This window comes from Fistularia commersonii, chromosome 8 (assembly GCF_037954325.1).
Source record: "Fistularia commersonii isolate RoL2024-O1a breed Wild chromosome 8, RoL_Fcom_v1.0, whole genome shotgun sequence".
Taxonomy (NCBI): domain Eukaryota; kingdom Metazoa; phylum Chordata; class Actinopteri; order Syngnathiformes; family Fistulariidae; genus Fistularia; species Fistularia commersonii.
In genome coordinates this window covers 11,259,352-11,276,451 of record NC_141291.1, presented here as the reverse complement: position 1 = coordinate 11,276,451, position 17,100 = coordinate 11,259,352, and the positions used below count along the sequence as shown (strand labels likewise).

The following is a 17,100-nucleotide window of genomic DNA, read 5'->3' as shown; positions in this document are numbered from 1 at the left end:
CAAAGAGATTCTCAATTTCATTTATTTATGATCACATCACATTTTTTTATAAATCACATCACATTTTTGAATAATACAGTAATTAGCAAATGAATGGATGTTTGTCTATATATGTGGCCCTGTGACTGATAGCTGGGATAGGCTCCAGCATTGCCCGTGACCCTGAGTGCAGAATAAATGGCAGAGAACGGGTGGATGGATTTATTGGATTTATTGATCATTCATTTACACTTGTTGCAGAACACATTCACTGAGACTTGACCAGTTATGGTGCACAGCCTCACTATGTGTGTTCACTATATCCTGATATGTGCTTCCCCTTCATAAAATTGCACCTTTCCTCTCACAGCATGATATTCGCCCCAGTATTTTCTCCTCTGTCAAGTGGACCAACCATAAATTCAAACAAGAGATGTATTGATTTCTAATTGTAAACATAAAGTCACAGAGGCATCATAGTTAATAAACTTCCCCCTGTATGACATAACAGTTTGTCCTTTCACAACCTCTCAGTTTGTGGCAACTAAGCTGCAGCATCCAAATGATAGATACTGTCAGTTACGCACACCTGAGTTCGCCTGAGTTGAGTACAAAGTATATGATTTTGGATAGAAAAATAGCACTGTGGTGTCGGTGATGTCACCCCAAACATGCTATATGACATCAGCATATTCTGTGCCAAAAATTTGTATAATGGACACCGTCAGAACCTTGCAGGAATACTGAGCTGCGGGCGAGCAAATTGAGGCTGACTTTTAGGCAGGGGTAGGCGGTAATACAACTCCATGGATGCTAAATGTCTCCAACATTTCACTGAAGAATTTCACTCTAAATCAGATACACCATAAAACCCTAAAAAGAAGAATATCAATCGAAAAACGGGCCTCAGTTTAACTCCATGGGTGTGCATCATCTTAAACCCTCACAGAAGACTTTTAAAGTGAAGACTGATTAAAAAATAGGGTTTCACGCTCTAAGATATCTTACGGTACAGCAAAACATTTCTTCTGTCCGTGTGTGAGGGACTTGCAGGCAAGCTGTGAAGTGAATGTCACTCAAGCTGTGAAGGGGAAAATGTAATTATACACAGGGAAGCACCGACTGTAAATGGGCACTGCACTTATTTTGACAAAAGTGACAATATTGTGTGTATTACCCTTGGAGAAATTTGATTGTGATGGGAACGTTTGAGGAGCTGTACATCTACCAGGGAAGCATGCTTGGCCGGTGCCACGTAGTGGAGGACATTCTGGGACAGGGCAGCTTTGGCTTTGTGACCAAATGTCGCAACATGGAAACGAACCAGGTTGAGGCAATTAAGGTGAACAAAAACCAGCCGCATATTATCCAACAGGTCCAAGAGGAAGTCTTGATCCTGGAAAAGTTGCGGCGGCTGGATCCGGACACTTGCAACATTGTGAGGTGGAATGGCCTTTTCTTTGAGAATGACCACATCTGTCTGATCTTTGAGATACTGGATCTCAGCCTGCGAGGCTACAATCATTACAGACAATATTTGCCGCTTTCTCTCTACGAACTTCGTCCCATAGTGTATCAGTTGGCTATCGCTCTTTTCCATTTAAGGTCACTGGGAATCATTCACGCCGATTTGAAACCAGACAACATCATGGTTGTGGACCGTCACCAGCAGCCACTGAGCATTAAAGTTATTGATTTTGGTTTGGCACATGATGTGTCGACAACGCAACCTGGTAACTGTTTTGGAACAACTTGGTATCGGGCACCAGAGCTCATACTGGGCATGCCTTACAATGAAGCAATTGACATATGGAGCCTTGGTGTGACTGTTGCAGAGTTAGTAACAGGTTTCCCACTGTACCCCGGAGAGACCAATTACGACGTCCTGCACTTCATTCTTCAAACACAAGGGCAGCCAGATGACTATGTCCTGGATTGCGGAATAAGAACTTATCATTACTTCAGCCGGGCGCAGAAAGGTATGAGCCAATGGACCTTCAAAACCCCAGACTTGTATGCCCTGGAGACCGGGGTCCGTGCCAAAGACACCAGAGGTTTGATCCTTTTTTCCCTCGATGGTCTGAGGGAGCTAATGGAGGACAACTGGGGATATCAGAATGGTCAGGAACACTTCATGGACCTGGTGAAGAGGATGCTGCTGCTGGATGCGATCCTACGTATCACAGCTGAGGAGGTACTGCAGCATCCCCTGTTTAGCTAGAATGACAGTGGGAAACCTGTTTCAACCCACCTTTGGCCCACAAAGTGCAGGCTGTGTTATTACCAAAAGGAAGCTGAGAGGCAGGATGCCTTCAGGTGTCTAATGCCACTGTAGCTGGAATCCCAAAGAGTGTGTCAGCGTCTGCATGCCTGACTTGTGACAAGAACTCAGGTTCTGAGAAAGCATAACCTGTGTTGTTGCAAGCAAGTGGCACTGTGATGCTATTTATGATGGGCGCTGCAGTTGTAGTTGAGTTACATCTATCTGTTCCTCATTTACATGTAGGCTGTAAGCAGAGAAGCTGGAGGCAAAGCTGAAGAGTGCCAGTGTTGTGACAATACTTGGAGGAAGGTGAAGTGCCTTTAAGAGAATAAGGTGAATATCAGTGAATGTACCAAAGTCTGTAGTGTGACATCAAAAACAGGCAGAAACATAACGCTGGTTCTCAGCTTGAATAGTACTTGTGGTGTATAAATGTTTGCCGACACAGCACTTGTGCTTTTTCTTATTAACATTTACAGGTTTGTAGTTTGAAGCCTGTATGGTGGTATGCTAACATTTCTGGCATGATTTTGGAGACATGGAATTAAAACAGGAATACCAGGAAAATAAACAACATTGAGCCTGCGTTGCATATTAGAAACCGATTGTTGACAAATCGAAACCCAATTTCTGTAAATAATTTGTCCAACAACTTGGAGAAATTTATTTTTATTATAATTTGAAAAGCTGCAGTTTGTGAAAGTATTTGAGGTTTTAGTGGATATGCAGAGAGATTTCCACTCTGCAGAGGATGAGGGAGGTTCAACATGTTTATTTTAAAGTTTACAATGTCAAATGTCTAAATTTGTTATTCCCCTATTAGTTTGTCACAACAATTTCTAATGCAAACCAAATTATGTCCTAATGTACACAAACAATGCAGGCACCCCTAGGCACAGTTAAATTGTTTGGCCTTATATATAAACAAGTGCTTCAAATCTGGTTATTCTGCACAGAATGCAATTTCTGTGTAGGAGTGCTAAACAAACATGCATGATAACATGTTACAATGGTGATGTTTGAATAAATGTGTAAAATAACAATCATTTTGTGCCTGTTATTTTGTGAAATGAATCTAGTGTGTGCACATATAAAACAACTTTCCAGGAAATGGAATTGGAAACTTAAAAGCAAGGTCTTGACTTCATCTTGGATGGTAAAATGAAAAAAATGCAGTCAGTGTTTTTATCACCTTACGCCATGTTGTAAACTCCCTTATGGTGGAGGGCAAAGGATGAAAATATTGTGTTTCATCACCAATTCAATCTCCCAGTCTTGCAGCTTCTCCTGGCATTACCCGATTTAGCTGTCCTACAAAAAAATCTTTATCCAGATGCAGAATATATTAGAATAGAACATAATGTGCCTTTAACCATTCATCAATGGGGAAATTTCAATTTGCACTTCAGAAAGGGGACAAAGGAATAGAGCTAGTTAAGGAACTAATATAAGCTGAAAAATAAAAAAATATCCGAAAATATAGAAATAAAAAAATACAAACACATGTGCAAAAAAGTTGAACTCGCAGCATACAATAGCTGCTTACAACAGCAGCACAAATGAATGTATGGGTCAGTGGATGTACGTATGAATGAATGAATGAATGAATGAATGAGTGAGTGAGTGAATGAATGAATGAAAACAATGTTTAATAAATAATATATATAATAATAAATAAATTGCAGATAAATGTTCTGCAAATTCAATAAAATGCTGATGTGTTTTTTCTTAAATACATTTCAGCAATCGTTAATGATTCGTCTCCCCCGCAGGGCTACAGGATGCGCTTAAGGGTTCATCCTCAAGCCAATCAGAGGCCCGTCTTTCACGTCGACCAATCAGAGAGCAGCGCTTCATCCGATCTCAGGCGCGACGGCTGCTCTGCAGGTGTCCGCATTCAGTTTTCCCGTCCCCCCCTGCTGGCACCGTCATGTCCGGGACCGGGACGCTTCTTCCCCGCAGGAACATCCGGTTGGAGACTTTCCTGAAGCGGAACACGGAGTTGTCTGTGTTCGAGCGGATCCGCGCCTACGAGCCGTGCGTGGTCGTGTCGGACGCGGTCAGGAGGGCGTACATGTACGCGGTGCTGAGTGACGAGCGCGTGTACCTGACCGAGCACGCGCCGCGCACGCTCACGGCAGCCGTGAGCTTCGGGCGCGTGCTGGACATCGAGCTGGTGAGTTTACACTAGCTAGTTTCCTGCTGACCCCAGTAAAGTTAGCTAAACATCTGGGAACATCAGTTAAATGTACTTAAAAATCAAGTATTTATCACTTGGCTTCATGTTTTACACCCATCTATCATGAATGGGTTCGAATTAAATGATTACATTATAAATAGTGGCATAACTCAGTCTTTGGAATTGGAATTGCCAGGCAGAAGGTCTCGACTCAAGACCTTCTGCACACATCTGTATAAAATAAAATAAAATAATTTATAAAAACCTTGAAAATGATGTTACATTTTCCAAATTCTTGCATGTGAGGTGTGTAAATGTACAGCACGGTAGTCACAGGTCTCCAATGGTATTATTTAAATCGTTCCAATCCCAAGTTCTTTATTTTAATTCCTTAGGTCGTTGCCACACAACAGAAGAATCAAGTACTTGTTTTCTGTATTCATACCTTATCCTGTCGTTTCTTTTACCTTAATAATTGGATTGTCTCTCAAGTTACCCAACAGGCAAAATACTAAAGTGAATCTGAATGTCTGAGAGCTGCTCAGGGGATCTTTTTTAATATAGAGATAATCACTATCTATCTTGTTATGTCAGAGGCCAAAGGATAAACTACTTTCTCACCAAGTAAATCCCTTCTGCATCAAACCCTTAAATTGCCATTGAGCTGTGTTGTCCCGGCTGGCTCTGGCAGTATTTTTATACAAATATACATTTTATATATTTATGTGTTAATGCTGATTCAGTGGGGATTCCGTCTCAGCCAATAATTTATCTATTTGCAAAGTTAACCATCATTATACTTTATTTTATTCATGTTTATAATTACTATAAAATAATTAGAAATCAAGAGTTTTTTTTATTGCGAATCAGAAAGTTGTTGCCGCGCTTTAGTAGAGGGTAGCTACATTTCAGAGAAAACTGTCACTGGTTAACATTTTTTTTCCATTACCCCTCCGGCTTTATCCATTCAGATCAATGACTTTCCAGATTTCCTGCACGGGAAGGACAGGGAACTCTGCCAGCACATCCGAATCACCTACATGACTGAAAAGCCTGTCAGGAAGGGCATGAGCTGGATGCCAGACAGGTGGGAGGGACAACCTCCGCCTGCCCTGCCCTCTGGCAGAAGCTCCAGCAGCCAAACAAGAAGTCACATTAGCAAAGGTAAAAACACGTTTTCAAGAAGATATAAATGTCTTAATACCATACACATAAATCACCACAACCATTTAATTTGACCTATTTTGACCATCATCTCCCATTTCTGAGGCTCAGGAAGATGTATTGACATCATTGCGTCTCAACCACCTTGACACTTCCATACATGCTATTATACACATTTGGTAACACAATGCTAACATACAAAATGCTCAATCCTGCAGGCGTACTAAATACGATAGATTAAAGACAACACAATTCAATAAACATTACACCTGTATTGCATATAATAAATACTGTAGAATTTATTTTATTTATTTTCTTTTGTATTTCTCCATTCTGAAGACCTCAAATTTATTACAGCAAAACACTAAAAACATAGAATGTGACATGAGTGATATGTCAGAAAACAATGTATCTGTAAAAACAGTGGAAGGCACAGTCCATGTTTTCTCCAATCCCTTTCACTGTAACCTTAGCCATCCTGCGCCTGTATTCTACAGGATATCCTGTACAGAGGTGAGCATTACACACACACACACACACACACACACACACACACACACACACACACACACACACACACACACACACACACAATGGTTTTGCCATATGATATCCACAGACACTAATGTCAACTGGCTGCTTTTACTTTTATATCTGCTGTAAAGGAGTGATTCAAGTCATAAATACAATTTACATGAATTTGGAGCCATTTAATTCCACAATTTGAACTTTGACTGTTTGCTTGTTTTGTGTTCTTTGCCAAATGCTGCTGTCACAATGGTTGGCAATGCCTTTAAGAAAAAAATATTGTTATTATCAATTATTTTGCTTTGCATGGGTCTTTTTTGTGTGTGTTGATATAACATTTACCTATATTGAATAAATATATGTTTATATTTTGGGTTTGTTTATCGTTAGAGCCCTGTTCTCTTTGTTCTATTCTGTAACTTTATGTGTCTGATTCAGGATGTTTCCCTCCTGTCTGTCTCAAGTGTAATTGCCAGCCCCTGTCTGGGAGTCCTGGAGACAGACAAACTCTGTGTGCTATAAAAAACTTTACAACCACTTATGTCCAAAGGGCCACAAGACAGAGCAAAAATGCACTATAACTGCACATACCCGTATTTATATATGCTCTTGTGGTGCAGATACTTCAAAGAATGTGAATAGAGTGAATGCTGTGTCACCCTCCCTCCGCTTGTCATGTAATGGCTGTCTTGAGTCTCAGCTCATTACTTATTTCACCAAGAAAGTCACATTTCATCTCAGCTTACCCGCTGCTCATTAAACTTGTATCGCGCAGATAGTTTTCCAATTGGAAAAGCTATTTAGAAAGCAGGGCCTTTGTGCTTAAAATAAGTGGCACAACTGGTTGTGAGCATTTAATTTAGACATACAGGAGAACAAAGTTTGGTCTAAAGAAACTAGCATCTTATAAAGCCAGTTGAGAAGGCTGGCTGTAAGGCAGAAGATAATCCTGTACCAATCCTATAATAGGGGAAGTGCACAGTAGACACGCAAAGTGGATGTATGACATTAAATTGTCACACCTTGACAAATTAATTTTCTCAAAGGAATAAGAGGTAATAGTAAACATAGAACCCCAGATGTTCATACAGGCATCCTCAGCTGTACCAAAACCTGAATACAGCATTGACAACCCTTCAGATCACTGAGTAGAACTTTTTAAAGGATCCGTTTTTATCCAACTACTCCTGGTAATGAGCATAATATAATTGTTATTTCTGTCAATACAAAAGTGCCTATCTCAAAATCGAGCTTTGTAAACTGTGGACCTTCACTTAGGAGTATTTATCATTTATAGCGGCTTAATATTTTACATACAGCAGATTCATCCCTTTATCCTCAGAACAGCCTTGAAAAGACCCAACTCAGAACGTAATTATAGAAACATAAATCTGTTCAAAATGCATGGAAATGTAAAACAGTAACCTTGAAATCATGTTGCATCGAGAGACTTGCAGCCTTAATTAAAGCTGCTTGCCGGCTGACTGAATTTGGAGTTATGTCATGCTTGGCATCCTGTTGTTGAAAATGTCCCGTCAGGAAGGACTTTTAAAGAGACAAGGGGGGATTCAGCATACATTTACTGTCACTAAACCCTGAATAGTTGATGGGTTGCAACAAATGAGACATAACTGCACGGGATGTAAGCATTGTAAAGCGCCAATGCTGTCGTGCCCGCATGCGGTTCATCCCCGGGAGATCCTTGCTTCCACAGAGAAATAGTTAAAAATATGTTTCAGCTGTATAGTAAGGATTAATAAGCTCAGTAACACTTAAAAACTAAGATTATACAGCAAAGGACAATTCAAGGACAATTCAATGTTTAGAAATACAGAGTGAGCTACTTGTTTTTGTATATAGAAACACGTTTTGGAGTCTTAATTATACCCCCATTTTCCGCATGAGGAACATTTAATCACATTTCAGGCCCCCACTATTTTGTGGAAACAATAAAAAAGATGAAAACCTTCATTCTTTATCACTTTTGCAAAGGCCACAACTAAAAGATGCATGGGTGGTTGGTGCAGGAAATGTCAACGGAATGAGAATCCCTGCAGGTTTCTGATTTTAAATGTCTAACGTCAGCAGCCTTACTGAGGTGATGGTGGAAAAAAGACAAATCTTCGGCTTTTCCCTAGATTATTGTAATGATTTTTAGTGCAGATCCTTTCCAACATCAGGCTTGAATTGAGTATAATGAGTGAAGTGTTGCTCCTTTTAAGCCCTTATTATGATCAATAGCACCCCCAAAACGACCTTGTTTATACTGTATTTAACCTGCCTCTGTTTATTAGAGACCACAATGAAAGGGCCACAGAGGAAGTTCACCTGGTCAAGCCCCCACGTCTTGCCTCATGTCTGAACCTAGAGACTTTGGGCCCCCAGAGGGTCCTGCACCCTCCCAGCCAGCCCCCTTCTATCCCCCCACTCTACAGCTCCACCACCATGGCTGCCTTAACTTCGAGTCAAAGGCCTGATGTCCCTAAGCCTGTGAAGGTAAGGATGACACTTCACCGACATCCAGGCCAATGTGAAGTGGCAGAACTGTTAAACATTCAGTAATCATGTGACAGATAAAACATGTTCTTGACCTTATTGGATAGAATTGGTCCATTAGTCAAAAAAAAAAAAAAAAGTTATTTTTTAGTGACTGAACTTCTATGTTAATGAAACAAAGCATCAATTCTACATTTGAAACATTTGAAAATTTGCTGGTGTTTGGTTGAGAAATATTCAAGAGAGATATAATTTTTCGCTCCCCTCAACTAGTGAGATATACACACAATATATGAAACACATATTAAAATGTATTTATATATAACTGGACCTGCAAACAAAAACTAAACTGCACTAATGTTTCAGATGGCCAGGAGGCTGGGTTTCGCTCTGTCCCGTCTTTTTAGAAAGGACCATGTGAATGTCACAGAGTACAGGAAGGCGGAGCTGCATCTCTATGCCCTGCTGCCCACCTCCAGGCTCTATCTCCACCTGCAGAGCTCCTGGAACAGCTTCATTATCGTAGGCGTTGATAAAGAACAGCAGTTTGAAACAAGCACACCCCCTTCATATGAATATTAAAATATCAATAGGTGTGATTTAACAAAAAAACTAAAATAATTTCTGAACCCCAAAACATATTTTTGACCTCAACAATTATTCTGTGTTTCCTAATGGCCTTGAGCAAATAATGGTATGTATGGTATCATTTAACCAAATGATCTATAAATATATTAGATTTAATAAATTTTATATATATTTGGGATCTTGTGGCAAACAGTACATCATCAATTTGGATGTTTCAGTGGATCTAGATCTTTTAAAGTCAAAATGCAAATTGTTTCTTTTACACATCATATCAATCTGAATGACTTTTTCTATTTAACCATCATGATACAAACCCACCAAATCCCCCCCTGAATCATACCCTTTGTGTGTGTGTGTGTGCGTGCGTGCGTGTGTGTGTGTGTGTGTGTGTGTGTGTGTGTGTGTGTGTGTGTGTGTGTGTGTGTGTGTGTGTGTGTGTGTGTGTGTGTGTTCAGAGATCAACTCTGTTGTTGGATTCTCCGCACAAGCAAACTTTCAGCAACTTGTCCCCTCGAAAGAGACCTTCATCGCTCAGGTAACAACCCTACACAACTTGTAGTTGTTTGTGCAACTATATTGCACAACTATGTTTGGAAATAACAATAATTTTGTGTGTGTGTGTTTGACTGTGTGTTTGATTGTTAAGTGTGAAGTGGGTAAACAGCGACCCGTATCCAACCAGATATCTCAAGAAGAAGAAATGAACTTGTAACACTCGTGAATCTCCTTGTTGTGTTGACAGACATCTCTTACATTATATGACCATTTCTTTTCACTTCCTGCTGTTGTGTCTGAATATCTGCGGACATAGGGTCACAAGCTTTCTGTAGATTTTAGCCTTGGCTGAGGGTGGGCGAGGGTGAAGTTAGTGAACACATGTGATGTGACAGACACATTCCTGCTTCTGTGCAGCTGGGAGCGGACTGCCAGCCTCTTCGCACAGCTGACCTCCGAGCTCCTGCAGGCAGGAGACAACTTGGAGAGTTTTTACCTGCTGCTGCAGGAGCTGAGGACGGCAGCTTGCAATAACGTCATTCTGCGCAGACTCTTCTGGCGGGTGAGAAATCAAAACACCCTCCTGCCCCAGGACAACCTGAAGTAACCTAACCACCTGACTAACAAATTATGTTTCAAGTCAAAAATATTGTAGAAATGAGCAACAAAACTACTCAGCTTGATTTTTTTAATGACATTAATCATTATCAAGCCCTATGTTTAAATTATATTTCTTATTGAATGGTGTGTTTTTAATGCAAAATGCAAACTTTGCAAAAGGTGAAAGATTCCTTACTGATGGAAACCCAATTTTTTTCAGCTAAATTACTTTGTTTAATGGTCATTGTATTGTTTGAGGTCTTACATGTAGCATGTTTTGGATATTTTTCCTCCTTTTATATTAAATGGATATAATTGTGTTAACTAATTGTGCTATATCTTCATTGATACATGGATTCAGAAAATCAGCAACTCATGATAATAAATAACCAAGAAAATAGAAAAAAGACTGAAAACATGTTATTTTTCCAATCTTTTGAACCATTTCAAGCTCAGATCAGTGGTTATGTGTCATTTATCCAGTGCTGAGAAACAACACCGAACTAATGAGTCAGCTGTCAACGGGATTTCCCTGTGTTTTAGAGCAATGAGCTATGCATCTTCCTGGTTTGGTCCCTGGAGGAAAATCTTCACAGCGCTCAGACTCTCAACCGAAGTCACACAGCAGATCAGCTCCTGTAAGCTGTTGTGTGTTTCCGCCTGTGTCTCTCAGAGAATGAAGATTTAAATTCAACTCACTGACTTATAATTATTCTTCATCTAGTTAAGGGCTTTTTTTACTAATTATTTGTATGTGCTTCATTAGCAGTTACTCTCTTTTGCAATGTGTGGAATGATTATCTTAAAACAAATGTAAAAAGCGGATGCTTAATGCTATTAATGAGCAGTTTCCCCCCATGGGGATCAATAAAGGATTCTTTTCTGATTTTGATCACACCACTATACTCCCTTAACACAGCCCTGGATAATATTTTTCAACTGATATTCCTTGAAAGCGCGTTCATGAAATGAGCCATCAGAATGACTGCTGTCCTGCGTCCAGGGCGCCATCTTGATTTTTTTCGGGATTTGCTGACACACTTTTGACACTTTCAGATCCATTACACCACTGCTGGACAAGTCACCATGTCACACAAATGACACAAACTGAAAGTATTACATTACGTATACATTACTCACGTTAATACGTTACCAAACTTATTTTGTTTTATAATAATGCCTGTGTTTGATTTTCTCTTCAGACTCAGCACTTTGATTGTTCAAACCCTGGCCATCATGTTCAGAGAGACAGAGAATGATACAGCCAGACTCTGCCAGTTCTCTGCCAACAAGTCAGTTCTTTTAAATCCTTTTTAGAAATGTACTCATTAAATATAATTTAATAATGATTTTTTTTTCCCTTCCCTCAGTTGTTCCCTGGCCTCCAGGATGCTGCTCGCCCTGCTATGTGATCCAGAGCTTCATCTAGAGAACCAGCCTTCTGTGATTCACAGTGAGGTGAGCTGACGATTATGGTAATGATTTGTCTTCTTTTCTTTTTGGGTTTTACCTTCAGGGGTTGGCATAGCCAACCTTCTCCATCCAGCCCTATCTTCTGTATCCTCTTCTCTTATACCAACTAACTTCATGTCCTATTTCACTACATCCATAAATCTTCTCTTTGGTCTTCCTCTAACCCTCCTGCCTGGCAATTCTAACCCCAGCATGCTTCTACAAATATATTCACTATCCCTCCTCTGTACATGACCAAACCAACTCAGTCTAGCTTCTCTGACCTTATCTCTGAAACATCTAACACGTGCTGTCCCTCTGATGGACTCATTCCTGATCGAATATATGCTGGTCACTCCCAAAGAGAACCTCAGAATCTTCATCTCTGCTAAGTCCAGCTCTTCTTCCTGTCTTCTCCTCAGTGCCACTGTCTCTAAATCATAGAGCGTCGCTGGTCTCACTATTGTCTTGTACACTGTTCCTTTCATTCTGGCTGATACACTTCTATCACTCACTACCACTGACACGTTTCTCCACCCACTCTAACCTGCTTGGGCGCCTTTCTTTACCAATTTTCCACACTCTCCATTAGTCTGAACTGTTGACTTGAAGTCCTCCAACCTCTTGATCTCCACTCCCTGTAGCCTCAGGTTTCCATTTGGAATGGACATAATTCTGTGATGCTGTGGCTAACCTTTAGTCCTCCCCTTTCAAGGGGATACATCTCTAGATTTTCCTCTACCTGCTCTCTGCTCTCACTAGAGATCACAATGTTATCTGCAAATGTCATAGATCTTGGAGATTCTCGTCTCACCTCATCTTGTTCACGAGTGAGGGAAGGATGGAGCGGGAAATCGACAGGCGGATCGGTGCGGTGTGCAGTGATGCAGACAATGTACCAGTCTGTCGTGGTGAAGAGAGAGTTGAGCCAGAAGGCGAAGCTCTCAATTTACCGGTTGATTTACGTTCCCACCCTCACCGATGGGTGACCTAAAGAACAAGATCGCAGATACAAGCGGCCGAAATGAGTTTCCTCCACAGAGTGGCCGGACTCTCCCCAAGAGATAGGGTGAGAGGTTCGATCATCCGGGAGGAGGTCAGAGTAGAGCAGCTACTCCTCCGCATAGAGCGGAGCCAGATGAGGTGGCTCCGGCATCTGGTCAGGATGCCTCCTGGACGCTTCTCGGAAGAGGTATTCTAGGCATGTCCATCTGGGAGGAGACCATGGGGAGATAGGACACACTGGAGAGACTATGTCTCTAGGCTGGCCCAGGAACGCTTTGGGGAAACCCCGGAAGAGCTGGACCATGCGGCGGAGGAGAGGGAGGTCTGGGCCTCACTGCTCCGGCTGCTGTCCCTGCAACCTGACTCCAGATAAACGGGGAAAGATGGATGGATAGATGGATGGATACATAAGAGCAAAATAACCCCATGAGAGTGTTTGTTTTATAAGATAGCTGAGTAATAATCATCAAAAGTATGTTTGGAGTTAATCTTCTACTCACATATTGTCTTTTTATCATATATCATGCGTTTTTACAGCTTCAGGCCTTACTTGCTGAGTACCTGGATGCCGCCTGCTCTCTGCTGTTTGAGCTGCTGCTTTTAGGCCACGAGGTGAGTTCTGCCTGTAATGAGTATAATTACAATGATAAATGTGCCGATGGTGAGGGGTGAAGCCATTTTTGCCCAAAATGTCTGTATCATAATGAGTATAATAATGTATGAGATGCCTCAGGTGCCTCATTGCATTTCACAGAAACACAGTATATTCTTTTATATGGCATTGTAAACACAGTTGAATCAGAAGGACTGGTTATAGCTGCAAGAAAATGTATGGCCAAAGTATAGAAAATATGAGATGAGAGATGAGAACAACTTTATTTATCCCGAAGGAAATTGTTGTGCCAGAGTTTCAAGTAAAAACATAACAGTAATAGATAATAGTAGAAAGGAGGAAGAATAAGAAATACAATGAAATATAAATTGTCTTAACTGTTAACTGAAACTACAAAGATTTGAAGATTCCCTGCGGCTGAGGGAAGAGGAATTAAAAAGTCTGATAGCCTCAGGTAGGAAAGACCTCCTGTGGCGTTCAGTGGAGTTCAGTGGAATATTTGTATATGCAATATACAAATGTAGAATGCCAAATATACCAAGGGACACGTTTGCTGTCAAGTCATTCTCTGAATTCTTCTAGTAAGCCAAAATATACATTTTTTTCCCTCAAAATATTACCCATTATTTTGATTACGTTGAGGACCCGAAATTGCCCAGACGTGTGAATGACAGGGTGAATTCTTGCATGCCTCTATATGTGGCCCTGTAATCAACTGGCAACTGGTCAAGGGCGAACCCCGCCTCTCGCCCATTGACAGCTGGGTCAGGCTACAGCAATCCCCCAAGACCCTGGCTTCAGGATAGGCATTATAGATGATAAATGAAAGAAGTAAATACATTTAAAAAATAAAAAATTGTCAATGAAAGGAAAATAATTATATCAATAAGACAGCCACAGAGGAGTCAAACCTCTATCATCGGAACCACAGACCTGTGTATTTATCCCTTAGCTTCCTGACCAGCTACCTCTGCTTCGTCACTTACAGTACTTACCGTCGTCTTTTTCCAGATTTTTCCATCTATGGTTTCTCTTCACAACATTTCTGTCTCTTCAGCTCACCTGACCTGAACTGACTCCATGCTCGGCCTTGGTGCCAAGGATTTTTGAGGTTTTATATGTTATGTTATGACTTGTGATACACTCCTTCTAAAATGAATAACCCGAGTGTTGACAGTGCATGTAATATCTGCATGCATGATAACTATGATTGTATTGTGATATTATAAATATGTTGCTCTGAAATATCATGCAATGATTTAATCCGTCAAAGAACTTTACAGTTGTGAAGGTCTGACATCAACCAGGTGCTGCCGCCTCAACATAAGTAATATTCCCCTCAAAACATCTGACCTTCAGTCACGGATCACATTCACTGCTGTAGTTTAAAATAGAACTGTTGTTGGTGTATAAATGCCACAACTCCCAAAGGCACCTTCACATCTTTACCCTGACACCTGTGCAAACTGAAGCTACTTGGCATTGAAACATCAGCAAAACTAAAGATGGTTAAATTACTCTAATTTCTTCAGGGAGTATATTTCTTTTAACCCTTGGGTTTTCACTGTGTATGTTTTTCGTTGTGTGTGTTTCAGGCCAGCAAGTGTTCATCCGTTGAAAGCTTCCTCTCCGTCGGCTGGGTGCTGCGAGCCCTGCGGCCTCACCCCCACCTGGTAAGCTCACCCACTGTACCTCCAGAAGTCAGACAGTCACTGAAACTCAATGGAACTACAATTAATCCCCTTTATTTCACTTTGTTGGTCTGGTTTAAGGGTTATTGAGTCTTAAATCCCACTAAAAGCCAAAACCAATGAAACTGACAAATGTTTCCAAGTCCTTCTTAGGCTTTCAAATACTTTGTGCATATAATCCATAGGGAGTCAAAGTCAAGTCAGATTTTATTTAAACAACACCAAATCCCAACCCAGTCATCTCATGACACTTTTCACGTAGAGTTGGTCTGGACCACATTCTTTAAAATGATTTACAGAAACCCCAAATTCGCCCCATGAGCAAGCACTTGGCGACAGCAGTGAGGAAACAATTGACTTTTACTGGTGCAGGAACCTCAGATCCCAGCTCAATGCAGGTGGCCGCCTGCCTCAACTGGTAGGGGTAGAAAGAGAGAGCTAGAAAACAAGAGTGTGATAGGGAATGGTAATAATATTAGTAGTACTGACAGTTACATGGTTCTAGCCCATGTGGTAAGATAATTGCTTTAATATTCATTAAGGGACAGCAGCAGAGTGTAGAGCCACACCACTTGGGAACCGGCGAAAGGAGAGAGTCCAGGGAAGACATTAGGGGTAGTCTGGTATATATGACTCTTAACCAAACTGGAAGTTCAAATATTTGAGGTCTTCTAATTGCAATAATTGCAGCTTCCCGTTTCATTGTAAGTTAATAGTTTTACTTGTTTAACTTGTTTGACAGGCACACTCGCAGAGTCTGATTGTATGGTGATGTTCTTTTAGTAATATACATTGGTATTATTCTTTTAGAGCAGGGAGGACTCTAACTGGTTTCCTTGTCCCTGCACAGCTGTCCTTTATCAGCTTCCAGGCCCAACAAATGGTGTTGGTTCTGTCAGACGTGCAGGCATCCCCTTTGAGTCCGACTCAGTCTGTGCTGCTGTTTCAGCGAAGTCGCCTCCTGCTGGCCTGCCTGCAGCATGAGAACCAGCTGGCGCGGCACCTCCAGTCCAGCTTCAGAGAGGAGTTCAGGTTTGTGGCACCACATAAGGGTCAGAATGATGGTCCCATCGGCTTGATAAAGGTGAAAATTGAATCCGTTGTCTCATCACCATAGGTATTTTGTGAAGCCGTCGTGTGCCGGAGTGAAACTGCCACCTAACTACCCCATCAGCCAACCCACTCTGAGGGTGATTGAACTGATCCTGGCTTTGATTTTGCAAAGATGATCATGCTCAATGTACGCTTATCCTTACATCTTCAAGTGGGTGGGCACAATCTTGGGATCTCAGAATAACAGCACTTTTTACTTCAGGACGAATGAAATACTCAATGAAAACAAAAAGAAAGAAGAATTGATTAAAATGTAACCTTCTACCTCACTGCAAATTCTTAGTGGATGCTTGATCTTTCCAGCCAATATTCTGTAACCATATATCCATGGATAGCAGGGTTTTCAACCCCGCAAAGATATTAAATCCAAAAGTGATGCAGCCTTTCAAGTCATTGTGAAGGAGGGAGCCTCTTAAAAAAAACACAACGTAGCTGAGGACTGGAACAGAAGTGATTTGTGGCCCTTTTTAGACACAAGTAAGGGTCTCTACAGTTAAAGGACTGAGTCAAGAGACACCTGTTTAAACACCTTTCGTATTGACTGAAAGTTTTACTTGGAAGAGACAAAAGGCCCGGTTGTAATTTGTGGGGCAGAAAATGTGGGGGAATAGAGTGATTCAAGTAAAGACAAGCAAATTCCAGAATTTTGATATATTTGGTTGTGATGCTATATTTATTATGTATATTTGGCTATGTTGGTTACTGTAGAGATTGTTTAATCTCCTTTTTTATGTATGACTTTGCCGAGAAAGTGGTTTTACCAAATGGATGTTGTTCTTCTCAACAACAAATGATATATGTGCTAAATGAGCAACATTTCCATTGTTTCCACTGATTTTTTTGGCAAATACAATGTTAACCCCACTTTGCACTGGTGAAAGATGTTTCCTGCATGAATGTTGGAGCAAAAAATACATGTGTGAACTTGAATAAA

The 17,100-nt window shown here is 40.9% G+C and overlaps 1 protein-coding gene and 1 pseudogene across 1 annotated transcript; both read left to right on the top strand.

The window, feature by feature from the left end:
• Positions 1-1,177: 1,177 nt before the first annotated feature.
• Positions 1,178-2,200, top strand: LOC147231924 (homeodomain-interacting protein kinase 2 pseudogene; annotated as a pseudogene).
• A 1,972-nt stretch (positions 2,201-4,172) lies between these two features.
• Positions 4,173-17,100, top strand: c8h12orf56 (chromosome 8 C12orf56 homolog). Its single transcript, XM_086151631.1, has 14 exons — positions 4,173-4,418; positions 5,393-5,585; positions 6,552-6,565; positions 8,355-8,609; positions 8,976-9,131; positions 9,653-9,732; positions 10,110-10,254; positions 10,836-10,930; positions 11,495-11,584; positions 11,663-11,750; positions 13,287-13,361; positions 14,958-15,035; positions 15,904-16,085; positions 16,171-17,100. Exons 1-14 carry the CDS (start codon positions 4,173-4,175, stop codon positions 16,280-16,282), a joined length of 1,809 nt encoding a protein of 602 aa, XP_086007757.1. The 3' UTR covers positions 16,283-17,100.